Source organism: Globicephala melas, chromosome 4, assembly GCF_963455315.2.
Source record: "Globicephala melas chromosome 4, mGloMel1.2, whole genome shotgun sequence".
NCBI lineage: Eukaryota > Metazoa > Chordata > Mammalia > Artiodactyla > Delphinidae > Globicephala > Globicephala melas.
The window spans coordinates 95,866,760-95,881,550 of NC_083317.1; the positions used below are offsets into that span (position 1 = coordinate 95,866,760).

At 41.6% G+C, this 14,791-nt stretch overlaps 1 protein-coding gene across 2 annotated transcripts in view; it reads right to left on the reverse strand.

The window, feature by feature from the left end:
• Positions 1–5,625, reverse strand: part of PRKCI (protein kinase C iota) — a 79,754-nt gene extending 74,129 nt beyond the window's left edge. The window contains exon 1 of one of the 2 annotated variants that reach the window (XM_030863828.3): positions 5,169–5,625. In XM_030863828.3, coding sequence (XP_030719688.2) covers positions 5,169–5,602 — 434 coding nt within the window. In that variant the 5' untranslated portion in view covers positions 5,603–5,625. The remainder of the gene's footprint in view (positions 1–5,168) is intronic. The other variant, XM_060298425.1, reaches the window with a different exon arrangement.
• Positions 5,626–14,791: the final 9,166 nt, after the last annotated feature.

The following is a 14,791-nucleotide window of genomic DNA, read 5'->3' on the forward strand; positions in this document are numbered from 1 at the left end:
CTACATAGGTTAGCTGTCATGCAGAGTGCTGGGGACACAGAGCAGGCACACAAAAAACGGTTGGTCAGTTAATTCTGGACATTTCCCCCTGGATGCTCCCAAAGCACCCTGAGTTCAAAATTTGATTACTTGTTCCAGGTAATTAATTACCCTCTCTAATAAATCTCTTTCTTTTCTATTCCCTAGTCTCTCCAAATGAGAAATCCATGTCTGACTCAGACCCTCTCTCTTCTCCACAGGCAATCATTCTCTAATTCATATTGACTCTACCCCCTAAAATTGCCATTGAATCCATATCCTCTTTTCCAACTCCTCAGAATCTCTCACTTGGACTACTTTCAAAGCCTCCAGATTAGTCTCATCCATTGCTAATTCGTCTACTATACTGGTTCCAAGAGTGATCTTTCTAAAATAAAAATCTAAACCGTGCATCCCTCTTACTTAAAACCTTCACCAACAAGAAAAAGTCTGAAGCCCAAAGTATGATATTCGAGAGTCTTCATGATCTAGTGCTTGTGAACCTTCTTATTAGCTCACTTCTCATCAATGTCCACTTCACACTTTATGTCCTAATGAGGAATGACTATGGGACTAACGACTAAACTGATCTTAATTCTCCAAACGTATCATGCAGCTGTGCAATGCCTGGAATGACCTCCCACCCAACATCATAATCCACCAGGCAAACCTACTTATCCTTTAAAAGCATCAAACATTTCATCCTCTTGGAGGGCTTCCCTCACCCCAAACTTCTCCCCAGTAGCCATCCTAGCACGTACCTTACATACACACACACAGACACACACACACACAGACACACACACACACACACACACACACACACACATCCCTTTATTAACTTTTTAAAGTCTTTCCTCCCACAAGTCTCTTGGTTCCTCAAGGGCAGAGCCTTGTATTATTGACTCTACATCCTCTGTGCCCACCCCAGTACCATGTGCCTGGCTTATAGTAGTTGTTCAACAATATTTATTAAACTGAGTTTAAACACACTTTGGTAAAATGTGAAATCCTAAACAAGACTGGAGTGTTTTAATTAGGCTCATTTCAACCATAAAGAAAACAAACACTCAAGTTACTTTAATAAGAGGTTTGGGAGCTGTATTAGAAAGCTATCCAGGAAATTATTCTCTGTAGAGAGCTGCTTTTTTCTCCTCTGTTTCCTCAGCCCTTCAGTTTGCACACGGGTGATCCCGGCCTCACCAGCCTCTCCCGTAACTCTTCAGCTTCAGTCCTCACTGCTAACAAGCAATTTATCTCCACATTATCTAATCCAAATTTCTGAGACGGTTGTTTTGGTTTTGGCACCAGGCCACCATGTCCCTTCTTTCTCTCTGGTGAAGCTACGGATCTGCTGCCCTATGGTTAGGTGACATGCCAGAAGCTGCATGACCAATGACTCACATTCCCCCAACTTTCAACTTAATATATCATTTTTATTTCCTTAGAACCATTGCTAAAGTATATCACTAAAATTCTTTTGCAATACTTTTAAAAACAAGTCTTGCCAAGACTTGTTCACAGTGAGAAAAATCCTGCATACTTCGTCACTAAACCAGCTATAATTTCCAAATATGCAAGGAGTTCATCCCTTTTTATTTGTAGATGTTCACAGAAAGAATCCTCTGGATTCATAACTGCTCAACAGCACTGGTTTAAAAAGCTTTTTTACAAGCTCTTTGCAAAATTTCTCTTACATTTATAACGTAAAGAAACGAGTAATTCAGACATTTCCTTGTTAAATTTTACCCTGTAATATCAAGTAACTTTATAGAACGATAGCACACACAATGGCAATCTACCACTAACCCACAAAACCTGTTTCTCCTCCTCCAAGCTAACACCACAAGGTAATGATTGAAGGCAGGCAGGCCACTCATTGACAAGCTCCTGTGGTGAGGAAAGAGGAGTACAGGCCAGGAGACAGGCACTCTTAGGTGGCCTCCAATAAAATCAGATTCTCAGTGCTATTAATCTCCTGAATAAAAATTAGAAAAAGGCTAATTAAATATCTGCTATATCTAGGGAGACATCACAGTTGCACTAAGAACAAATTAAACAGCATGAGAACACTAAACACATCATTGAAAGGAGACGGCAATTCATTCACTAAAATATTCTGTCTATTCTGAGATTTCAATATTCACTGGAAAGAAATATTGTTAGAAGGAGATGGGGGAAAATCGATAACGGCCGTTCAGATGATCTGAAGGAAAAGAAACTTTTTCAAATGCAGATTGTCCTTACATTTCTTGATAGTAAGGGAAGAATTTTCTACTTTAAAATCAGGCAGGTGTTCTACTTAGCCAACCCGTTTATTAACTATCCTCATTGGTGACTCATTTTACTTTCATTTGTAGTAATGGGCAGCTGACTAAGTAATATCATAACCATCAGTTTAGACTATTGTTAATAAACATATAATCTTAACAGATCTAATTTCAGAGGACAGAAATTGGTACAATTTAGAGTGCTGATGTTGTCTTTAAATGAGGCTTGGAATGAAGGCACTATTAGAAAGTTTTCATTGAATAAAAGCACTAAAGGGCAAGGGGTTGATTCATTACTTAGCAAAATTCATAGGTTTTTAAAAACAAGCAAAGAAAATGTTAACTTGAATGTCTTGGAGACGTTTTAGTCAAGCAGTAAAAGGGTTATAAGTCCTTATGCTCTTTTATTTATTTTTTTAAATTTATTTATTTTTTAAAGGGAACTTTTTATTTATTTTATTTATTTATGTTTGGCTGCATTGGGTCTTCGTTGCTGCGCATGGGCTTTCTCTAGTTGCCACGAGCGGGGGCTACTCTTCGTTGCGGTGCGCAGGCTTCTCATTGCAGTGGCTTCTCTTGCTGCGGAGCACAGGCTCTAGGCGTGCGGGCTTCAGTAGTTGTGGCATGCAGGCTCAGTAGTTGTGGCACGCGGGCTCAGTAGTTGTGGCTCGCAGGCTCTAGAGCGCAGACTCAGTAGTTGTGGTGCACGGGCTTAGTTGCTCCGCGGCATGTGGGATCTTCCCGGACCAGGGCTGGAACCCGTGTCCCCTGCATTGGCAGGCAGATTCTTAACCACTGCGCCACCAGGGAAGCCGTCCTTATCCTCTTTAAAAAAAAAAATAATTGGAGCAATAAACCAAGAAAATATTATATGATACCTACATTCTAAAGACTTTGATTTCTTTCCAAAAGAGAAGCTTACAATGATTTTAATTTACTAACTAGGCCTATTTACACTTGTCAAACTAATAAAAATAGGAAAAAAGGAAGAAGCACTAGTTTCTTTGTGTTTCATAGTTGGAATCATGAAATGAATAAGTCAAAAATTTATATTATTTAAAGTCAGAAAGATAAACCGGAGAACTAAAAATTATACTGTAACAATCAAAACTTGAGAGGTATCAGGGAGCGAGGAAGCAAAATGTAGTGTGCATCCAATTTCGCATCTTCAGAGGAAGGAATCAATAGATACCATGTAAAGCTGATAAATCACGAAACGGAAGTATAACTTTTAAAGTAATAAAGGCAACCTCCAGAAGAACAAGAAATAAACTATCAATAGTAATTACCTCTGAAGGTTAGGAGGACTGAATGGGGAACACTTTTTATTTTATACTTCTGAACAATTTGCACTTTCCTACCATGTGCGTGTATTTATTTTTTAACCTCGTTTTTTAAACTGTCAATAATCAGACACTATTTAAAAAAAACAAAATGTACTATATTTCATTCTCTGTACCTAACAACTCACAGACTGTCAACTATAAAATGGAACACATTCTAAAGCGAAATATCTCATCTGTCAAATTAAAGGTAAGGTAAAGGAAGCAAAGCTTTTTTTTTCCACAGTGCAAAGTGCGTAGCTATTGTTTGAAAATCAAGACTTCCCTGATCAATTTAAGCAAAAACACTGTTACTGTCCAAAATAACTCCTCTAAACTACTACTAAATACAGTCAAGCTAATGAACAGAGAGAGGTCAGAGGCTTCACGGCAGCAAACAAACTAGAAGTCCTTACATCAAATCAGTAAGACATTTAGGGGCTTATATTTTCTTTGAAATCAAAACAAGAGAGGCATTTTGAAAGTTTGCTATCTTCACTGATCCTCTAAGGAATGTAAAAGTATGTACTGCAGTTTCAAACCTCCTAGTGCTTGAGTTTTTTAAAGCAATTTACTTCTGCTTGAACAAGCAGTAAGACAGGCCACAGCGGTCGGGTGTTCTGTTAACCCTTAGTTTCAAACCTTTATGCTCACACTAACAGTTCAACTTTCTAATGCTCCCAAATATAGTTATCTCTAAGAAATTTCAAACCACGGTCATACTACGGAATATGATTTAATACACTGATTTTAGGACTGGATCATTTCTGGTAACCACAATAGTTATAACTTAGGTAATAATATGAGTAAAGATCACAGATTTTAAAACTGTGCCTATGCTCATCCTCTTCTTGCAATATCTCACCCTATCGGACAGTCCTTGAAGCAACACTGACAAAGAAGCGTTCACAAATTTTAATTTACACATATACAACCTAATCTTGGCGAGACATAAGTACCTAATGCATATCCCTGAAAACGCATCAACTTTACTCAAATAATAACTCCTATGTCTAATATACTGGCAGCCTGACCACAGTCCAGGTACACGTCGCGAACTCTTCTATGTGATAAAGACAAACCTGACTTAGAGAACCAGAGGCTTTAGGCCTGCTGGTAATCAAAAGGGTCAACAAACTGAAGCAATCCTGTCTTTTAAACCCATGGTAAACTTAGTTAACTAAGGCATCACTCAGAATCAACTCTCAACCCCTAATACATCCAGACTTAAAGACGTAAAGCTCTCGTAAATCTCTTGGTAGACGAGTCTCTCGGACCCACCAGGTGGACCTACTTACTCCAAGGCTCCTCCCTCGGACCCTGCTCAGGACCCTCAGCCGCGCGATTCCAGGGCGCCCTGCGCCACACCTTGGGGGTGCCGCAATCCAGTGCCCCGTGCTCCTCCCTCGACCACTCGGTCACCCATCCCGAGTCCCCCGACTTGCCCGCCCAGCCCATCCCTTCCACATCTCCAGCCCCACACCCGCCCCCACTCCAGGCCAAGTCCAGCTGGCCTCTCCCCTTCCCTCTCACCCCCACCCCCACCCCACACACTCACCCGCGGTAGTAGGCTTTCACCCGGACCTGGTGAGAATGGTCCCCGCTGCCGCCGCCGCCTGCGATCGGGTGAGACATGGTACTGCTGTCTCTCTGGGTCGGCATCTCCTTCCTCCCCCGCCTCAACGCTGGAGGCCGAGGGGCGCAGCGGGCGCCGTAGGGGACTCCGAGGCCCGAGTTTCTCCCGGAGCCGCGGCTGCCCGCTCGCCTACCTGTCCTCCACGCCCGCGGCGCGGGCCCAGAGGTCGCCTCGCCGGGGCAGCCGGAACCCGCACGGCTCCCCCCACCGCCAGCGGCAGACACTGTCTCTGCTGCAGCCGGGGCCCAGCACGCCTCCCACCTCCGCCCCTCCCACCTCACACGCTCCAAAGGCCCACATTCCGGGGGAGGGCGGGTGCAACCATCGATCCAACTCAAGATGCCCGGCTGAACCATTCTTACGGGGGCAAGGAAAAGGGGAGAGAGGAGGGGGGGATGCTGAACATCACAAAAAACTTGCCGGCAGGGGGCCTTTCATGGGCTCTAACTGAGAGAATGTGACGACTGAGGTACCTATAGTTCTGTAAAAAGCCCCTCCCTACAAGGAAAATGGTGGGGGACAAATTCTGCGGCATCTCACCCCAGTTTCCTGTCTTGGTCGCGTCCGCGGCCAGACGGCTAGGGACTCGGAGTAGATTTGCCGGGCGGGTTTCTGGGACTTGGAGTCCCCATGGGATTCTGGGACTTGAGGTTCTTTACGTGTAGAGCGTCCCGCCTTCTCGCTGACCGTCTGTCTTCAGCTCGTGCCCCGGGGCCCGCCGGCGTGGAAGTCCTGAATCCACCGTGGGCACCTGAGGACACTGGAAATGATTGGGGTTCCTCACAATCTAGACTTTGTTCTGTGGTGAATTCTTCCAATTGCATAAATCATCTCAATCATACAGTACCTTTTCTGGAAAGAAGAATTTGGTTACTGCCCAGCATAGCCTCTTTTATGAAAAGAATTTAGTGTAATATATGTAACAAATGTAATAATGAATGTAATAAAGGAAGAAACTCAACTGGAAGGTATGATGGAAGATTGACTTTTCTTCCTTCGCTGCCCCCCATATCTTGGCCCTTGTAGATTGCCATTGCATGGAACAGGTGCACAATGAATATTTAGCCAATCAGTCAACCCATCCAACTATCCATGCATTGGCATTTTTTAACATCGTTAAAACATTGTTAACATCGACTGTTTTCCATAGTGGCTGTGCCGATTTACATTCCCATCCTAATTTCATTTTTTATTATTCATTGCTGGTGTGTAGAAATAAAATGATTTTGTATATATCTTGAATCCTACAAGCTTGCTGAACTCATTAGTTCTAATAGTGTCTCGGTGGATTCCTTAGAATTTCCTGTGTGCAAGATTATGCCATTTTAGAATACAGATTGATTTACATCTTCCTTTCCAATCTCGATGTCTTTTATTTTTCTTGCCTGATTGCATTAGATAGAACTTCTAGAATTACGTTGAATAAAGAGAAGTATGTTAACATTCTTGTATTGTTCTCAGTCTTATGTGGATAGTTTTCAGTCTTTCACCATTAAATGTGATTATTGCTTTAGTTTTTTTGTAGATGCCCTTTATCAGGTTGAGGAAGTTCCATTCTATTCCTAGTTTGTTGCCTATTTTTATTATGTAGGGTGTTGGGTTTTGTTTAGTGCCTTTTCTGTGTCTATTGAGATTATCATGTGGTTTTGTGCTTTATTCTATTGGTGTGATATGTTACATTAACTTTTTTTTTTTTTTTTTGCGGTACGCGGGCCTCTCGCTGCTGTGGCCTCTCCCGTTGCGGAGCACAGGCTCCGGACGCGCAGGCTCAGCGGCCATGGCTCACGGGGCCCAGCCGCTCCGCGGCATGTGAGATCTTCCCGGATTGGGGCACGAACCCGCAGTCCCCTGCATCGGCAGGCGGACTCTCAACCACTGCGCCACCAGGGAAGCCCTGTTACATTAACTTTTAGATGTAAGCCAGTCTTGCATTCCTGGGAAAAATCCCTCTTGGTTATGACATATGATCGTTTTTATACGTTGCTAAATTCGGTTTGTTAATATTTTGTTGAGGAATTTTGAATCTACACTCATAAGCATGGTTTCCTTTAGTTCTTTAGACATGTTTATAACAGCTGCTTTGAAGTCTTTGTGTGCTAAGTCCAACATATGGGTCCTCTCAAAGACAGTTTCTGTGTGTATGGGTCCCATTGCCTGTTTCTTTGTATGTCTCATAAGTTTTTTTGTTGCAAACTGTACATTTCCATGGTAGCAACTCTGAAGACCTATCCAGACTGGCTCTAGGTCTGGTTGTCATTGTCGTTGTTTGCTTGTTTATTTGTGAGTTGGCCAGACTTGGTCAATAGACTCTTGTTTCCTCCACAGTGTGCAGCCTCTAATATCTCTCCTCAGAAGGTGCAACTTTGGCATGCACACCGTTACCCTGACTCCTTGTCCCTCCCCTGGGGGATGACAGTGGTTTTAGTCAGGTTCTCTTTGACTGTCTCTTTTCCTCATCTCCCTATCAAGCTTTTAGCTGGTTTGCCTTTATGGATATAGCTCCCAGCTGTTAGCGTCCACTAATTGGCAACTGATTGCTCCAGTGTTTTTGACAGTGCCCTGGGGCATAAAATTGTTCCACAGTCTGATCCAATGGTCCTTTTTTATTTATAATTTTCACCAGTTATGGTGATTTCATTGGGGCGAGTATACAGGGAGCTCCTCATGTTTCCGTTCTGGAAGTGCTCTGACATTAATTTTTAAAGTCAGTGTGATGCAATTAAAATAGATACAGGGGCTTCCCTGGTGGCGCAGTGGTTAAGAATCCGCCTGCCAATGCGGGGGACACGGGTTCGAGCCCTGGTCGGGGAAGATCCCACATGCCGCAGAGCAACTAAGCCCGTGCACCACAACTACTGAGCATGCACTCTAGAGCCCGCGAGCCACAACTACTGAGCCCACGTGCCACAACTACTGAAGCCCACGCGCCTAGAGTCCGTGCTCTGCAACAAGAGAAACCACTGCAATGAGAAGCCCGCGCACCGCAATGAAGAGTAGTCCCCACTCGCCGCAACTAGAGAAAAGCGTGCGTGCAGCAACAAAGACCCAACATAGCAAAAAATAAAATAAATAAAATTTTAAAATAAAAAATATAAATAAATAAAATAGATACAAGGCACAGACAGTTAAGCATATAGGATAATCAGGGCACAGAAATTATGTCATTTTTAGTAACAAAATATGAGAAACTATTGAGCCATCTCTTTAGTTTAAAGAAAACAGGACTCTGTTAAAGGGTTTAAAAGGAACCTGGCATCATATTAATCATATCTTTAGGAAAATATGGCTTCCTTTCTACAGATTGAGCTGCTCTAACAAGAAAATGTCTACTCAGAATAGGTAGGCCTTTATATTCAATATTAACTAGCCTCACCAGTGTGTCCTGCTGTACATAGATCAAATATGAAAATTTGATTTTCATGTTCTTTATGCCATCTAATAAATCCTGCTGCTGGATCTTTGATGCCTGTTTCTCAACTGAGAATCACATGATACAAAATGGGAAGTCATTGGTAAACATTGTGAAAAAGCCTCCCACAGCCCATTTTCTTTCTGTTGTACTTAAAATGGTGCTTACTAGTACCTTCAACTTTGGGTAAGCCTGCCTCTCTTCACCTAGCATTCTTCTGTGGTTTCATTAAGCATTTGATCATGTCACTAAAAAGAGAGAAAAGTGTTTCAACTGCAAGTCCTGATCATTTGGAGGGACTCTGTGACCTGTAGAGATAAATATTGGGCTCTGAGCTAAATTATACTTACTTTTGGCTCACTGTGATGACTTGAATAGAAAAAAAATTAATTAATGCTCAAATCCACCAGCTTAAGGGATTTAAAATATTTCTGGCCAACATTCTCTCATTTTGTCATTATCAGCGTGCTTGTCCCAATGTGCGTCAAAGAAATAAACTGCTTGGTGAATGGAATGAGATAATAAATAGTAGACACATGTCCTGTGTAATCATGTCCTAATAGTATTACATTAATTGTTTTACTTAGCCTTCAAGAGCAAAAGTTGTGACCCAAACTCCTGATTGGAATCCTGACAGCTGTTAGTAAGAGTTTAGTTTTTATTCTGTTAATTAACCTTACTGAGCTAGCATAGATAGCAAACAATACCCCCATGACTCCCTTTCCCCCTTCTTTCTCCTGTGCCCTCTCACTGCCCCATTGATACCGCCAGCTTTATCTGGGTACTCCCTTCACTCCAGCCACATACACTCATTTCCATTGCAGTTCCCCAATCTCACTCCCACAGTACAGATAATGACATACGGCAGTTTGAGCCTTAACTTATTTTGCTTTTGAAATAAAATGTCTTTGTTTTAATGAACTGTCAGTGGAGAGTTCCATTAAGCTGAAGAGACAGCAAAATGAATAAATAAAATAATATAAAACATTTACTTAATGAAAGTCACTGAATAGCCAAAGATGTCTGAGTGGGCTTCCCTGGTGGCGCAGTGGTTGAGCGTCCGTCTGCCGATGCAGGGGACACGGGTTCGTGCTCCGTTCCGGGAAGATCCCACATGCCGCGGAGCGGCCGGGCCCGTGAGCCATGGCCGCTGAGCCTGTGCGTCTGGAGCCTGTGCTCCGCAACGGGAGAAGCCACAGCAGTGAGAGGCCCGCGTACCGCAAAAAAAAAAAAAAGATGTCTGAGAAACCTCAGCATAATTCACTCCTATGGGGTTAGTTGGTGCAGGCATTACGCTCTCCCCTTCTTTTCAAGAAAGTTACAATCCAGATAGGATGTCAGGACATGTACCAATAAAGAGAAAAAATGCAAAATGGGAAACTGTGCGCCAGTAAGTGACAAAGAATAATTGCAACAGCTCCCGAGTGCTACCTCATCTTCTTTAGGAACCAGAAGAACCCACTTGTGTCTGGCTTAACTGAAAGGCACAGAGTTGACTAGTAAAATGTCAGGTTGAAAAAGCCTCCATTAAAACACACAAACTTCTTTTAGAAGTATCATTTGTTTAATGATGTTGGCACACCAAGTATGCTGTTCCTAACAGCAGTCAACCATTAAATGTAAGCTACCCTCCAATTTGAAGAGGCAAACCTGTTCTTGAGGATGGCGTATCCAATTGAAAATGTAAACCTTATCTAATAAATTCTCCCCACTCCAGCAGCTCACCCACCCCAGCATTGGCCTCCTTTAATACCCTAGTTCTCGGGGACTTCCCTGGTGTCCAGTGTGTGAGACTCCACGCTCCCGATGCAGGGGGCGCGGTTTCGATCCCTTGTGGGGGAACTACATCCCACATGCATGCCGCAACTTACAGTTCACACGCTGCAACTCGGAAGCCCACATGCCGTGCTTCTTAGCCCGCAACTAAGACCCAGCGCAGCCAAGATAAATAAATAAATATTAAAAGAAAATAATAACCTAGTTCTCTCTCACAGCCTCTGGCGTACACTCCTCTCCCACACAAGGTTGTCAACCCGTCTTCACCCCTCTCACAGAGGACTAGCTCATTTTCTCTACCACCTCCACCTACTTCCTACTGGACTCAAATCTTTTCATATTGAATTTCTGCTGACCTTGAATTAAACCATATCCTGTTTTGGGCCACAGAAAAATCAAGGGGGAAAAGCAGAGCTTATAGTCTGTAATGATTTTTTGGCTGCTTAATCACACGTACAATATCAAGGGGAACAGCATTCCAGAGATAAAGCTGCCTGTTAGTTTACCTGTATACCGTGCTTATCACCCTGCGACTTAGGCATGAGATAGTCTACTGAATTGGTATGGCTTCCCATTCTGGAAACTAACAAATTATGAATCAGACTATAATTAAATTAATAAGGACTCCAGTCACTGAGACTTTTAAAGCAAAGCATTATTAGGTGCCTCAAGAGCAGGAATCTTACCTTCTAAGTTCTTTTTGGCACTTAGAAAATTGTTGGTATTCGACAAATATTAAATTATTTAATTTAATATTGAAATAATTTCCTGTTGGTTTATGTCCACTTAAATACTAAAATTAATCTTACTGTCATAGGAAGGAAGCTGACAGCACCATATAAGCAGAACAAGTCTTCATTTTCTGTTTGCTTTGTTAAAGCTATGACCTGAAAAATTAGTTCAACTCGCTGAGCAATCTGTTTACTCAAGTCAAACACAACTCCTAAGAAAGTGACTCTCCTTTTACCTAAGGTGGACTCTTCCAACTAGAATCACGGAATGGTTGAATTTACTAGCTGGAAGTTACTTTGTGTCATCCAGGTCAGTCTTCTCAAACTTTGATAACCATACAAATTAGGCAGGGATTTTGTTCAAATGCATATTCTGATTTAAAAGGTCTGATGCTGCTGGTCCCCCAATGACAGTTTGAAGAACAAAAAATCTACGCCTCATTTTACAAATGAAGTCCAAAGGACTGAAATGACAGTGACTTTATCATTATTCCAATGTTTTCCACTATTTAGCCTAATTTTAAAATACCATGAATTTGAAACAAGGACTGAGTGATTTCTGGCAGATGAGGAAAAAATATTAACTTCACAAAATTCTTAGTTTTGATTTGCTTTTTGTTTTCCATGATCTAACCACATGCTAAAATGCTGTGGAGATTCATTGCTATTAGAGAATCATTTTAATCCATACATAACCTGTTCTTATCATAATCCATTAACAGGCTCACTGTGTTCCTATAGGTGCATGACAGTGTACTGAGTATCATGTCATGATATACTCACTCTTCCATTCAGCCACCTTTTCTATTTTACCTTAGTTAAACAGTTCCAAAGATTCTGGTTATGTTCTGCAGGACACTGTTCAATATGAGGCTAGATTATTCCATCTCCTTCTTCCACCTCATAACTAGAAAGCAAGCTTGAGATAAGAAAAGAAACAGGGGCTTCCCTGGTGGCGCAGTGGTTAAGAGTCCGCCTGCCGATGCAGAGGACACGGGTTCGTGCCCCAGTCCGGGAAGATCCCACAAGCCGCGGAGCGGGTGGGCCCGTGAGCCATGGCCGCTGAGCCTGCGCGTCCGGAGCCTGTGCTCCGCAACGGGAGAGGCCACAACAGTGAGAGGCCCGCGTACAGCAAAAAAGAAGAGAAACAGGATGTCTTTTCTCTACTTTTTTTTTTTTTGCCACGCCACAAGCCATGTAGGACCTTAGTTCCACCGACCAAGGATCGAACCCGTGCCCCCTGCAGTGGAAGCATGGAGTCTTAACCACTGGACCACCAGGGAAGTCCCTGTTTCTCTACTTTCTGACTCAGTAATTTAAAAACTACAACTCAGAGTTTCCTTGAGAGTTAGTTTAATTTACTGGGTTCTGGGGGGAATTCTGCCAATCTCTGTTATCCTTTTCATAGAATTTTAAAACCTTTAATAGTAATATTAAGAAATATTTAAATATGTACATGTACTAATTATTAGTTCTCTGGTGTCTCCATTCCTCTAGGAAAGCAAGTAGAGGGTGACTAGTAATTGTCCAAAGGAGAGAAGGTGCTTCTCCCTTTGAGCCGCACACCCTTAGCCTCTAGGGAAAAACAGAATGAAACTTAAGCCTAATAGCTTCTTATTTTAAAAATAAATTCTATAAAAACACAAATAATGTCAAGAAATACCTGTTGCATGTCCACTAGGTACAAAGCCCTATATTTCATACAATAAATGTAAAATGCAACTTTTGCCCCTGAGTCTAGTTGGGGCAGTCTACTTAGGAAGTTCACACATAAACTGGTGATAAATAATTCAAGATTACATAAAAATCCAAAGCACTAGGGCAGTACAAAACAAATTGCTAATTTTCTGGAAGAGCAAGTAAGAGCTATAGAAGTTCAGAGAAAGGAGTGATTATGTCCAGCTAGGGTGGAGAAAAAGATTTTTTTAATCTCTGATAGCAGTTATCTCAGAAGATAAGAGTGATATGAAACAGAAGCAGCTGTCTTTCATCTGGAGAGGACTTTCTCAAGGCCTACCTAACTGAAAAAATGCTTTATGGAGGCCTAACTGAAAAAAAATCCTTTGTTAAGTTGTAAAGTCATAATGTAATTTCAAAGAGACCTGGGATCTCTGGCAAATTAACATGAGATAAGGCCACAGGCTGCTATTTAGCCTTGTCAGGTCTGCTTTTCCTTACTGGAATCCCGACCTCCAAGACCCATTCCAGTGTAGGATTGTAAGATTCTCGGACCCCTTGGAAACTTTTGGTTTGAAAACTTTACTAGACTGTGAGTTCACGTATAAAACTTCCCCAGCATCTAGCAAAGTCTATGGCACTTGCTACGTGTAGGTTGACACTAGGATTTTCAAATCAGCTTTTCATTTATTGAACACGTGTTTTGAGGGTTTACTACATCATAGTCCCATGCTAGACACGCAGGTAGTAATATAAAAAACCTTGCCCTCAAGGAGTTCACACTAGCAGACATGTGTCAATGTAAAGGGCCAAGACAATTCAGTGGGGGAAAAAATAGGTCTTTTTCTTGGGGGTGGGGTTAATTTGTTTTAACAAATGATGCTGGAACAATTGAATATCCATATACAGAAGAATGAAGTTGGACTTCTACCTAAACCATTTACAAAATTTAGCTCAAGATGGATCAAAGATTTAAGTATAAGAGCTAAAATTATAAAACTCTTAGAAAAAACACAGCAGGAAATCTTTGTGACCTTAGATTGCCACCAAAAGCACAAGTAACAAAAGAAAAAGATAAATTGAACTTCATCAAAATTTAAAATGTTGGTATTTCAAAGGACACAATCAAGAAAGAGAAAAGTCTTCCCTCAGAATGGGAGAAAACATTTGCAAATCATATGTCTGATAAGGGACTAGTATCCAGATATACAAGTAACTCTTACAAAAGACAACTTAATTTCTCTTTGTGGGCAAAGAATTTGAATAGACATTTCTCCAAAGAAGACATACAAATGGCCATAAAAGCATGAAAAATATTCATTATTAGTCATTAGGGAAATGCAACTCAATCACTTCATACCTACTAGGTTGACTATAATCAAAAGATGGATGATAACAAGCGTTGGCAAGGGTGTGCAGAAATTGGAACCCTCATACATTGCAGGCGGGAATGTGAAGAAGTGCAGCTACTTTGGAAAACAGTTTGACAGTTTCTCAAGATGTTAAATATTGAGTTACCATATGACTCAGCAATTCCTTTCCTAGTTATATAACCAAGAGAATTAAAAACATATGTCTGCACAAAAAGCAGTACACAAATGTTCATGTAAGCATTATTCACAGTAACTAAAAAGTGAGATCAAGCCAAATGTCCATTAATTGCAGAATGGATAAACAAAATGTGGTATATCCCTAAAATGAAATAGTATTCATCTGTAAAAAGGAATGAAGTCCCGAAACACATGACAATGTGGATAAACCTTGAAAACACTAAGCAAAAGAAGACAGGCACAAAAGGCTACATATTGTATAATTCCATTCATATTAAATGTCCATAACAGACAAATCTATAGAGACAGAAAGCAGATTAGTGGTTGCCAGAGGTTTCAGGAAAGGGGGAACGGGGAGTGATTGCTTAAAGGTTTTGGAGTTTCTTCTGGGGCGATGAAAAT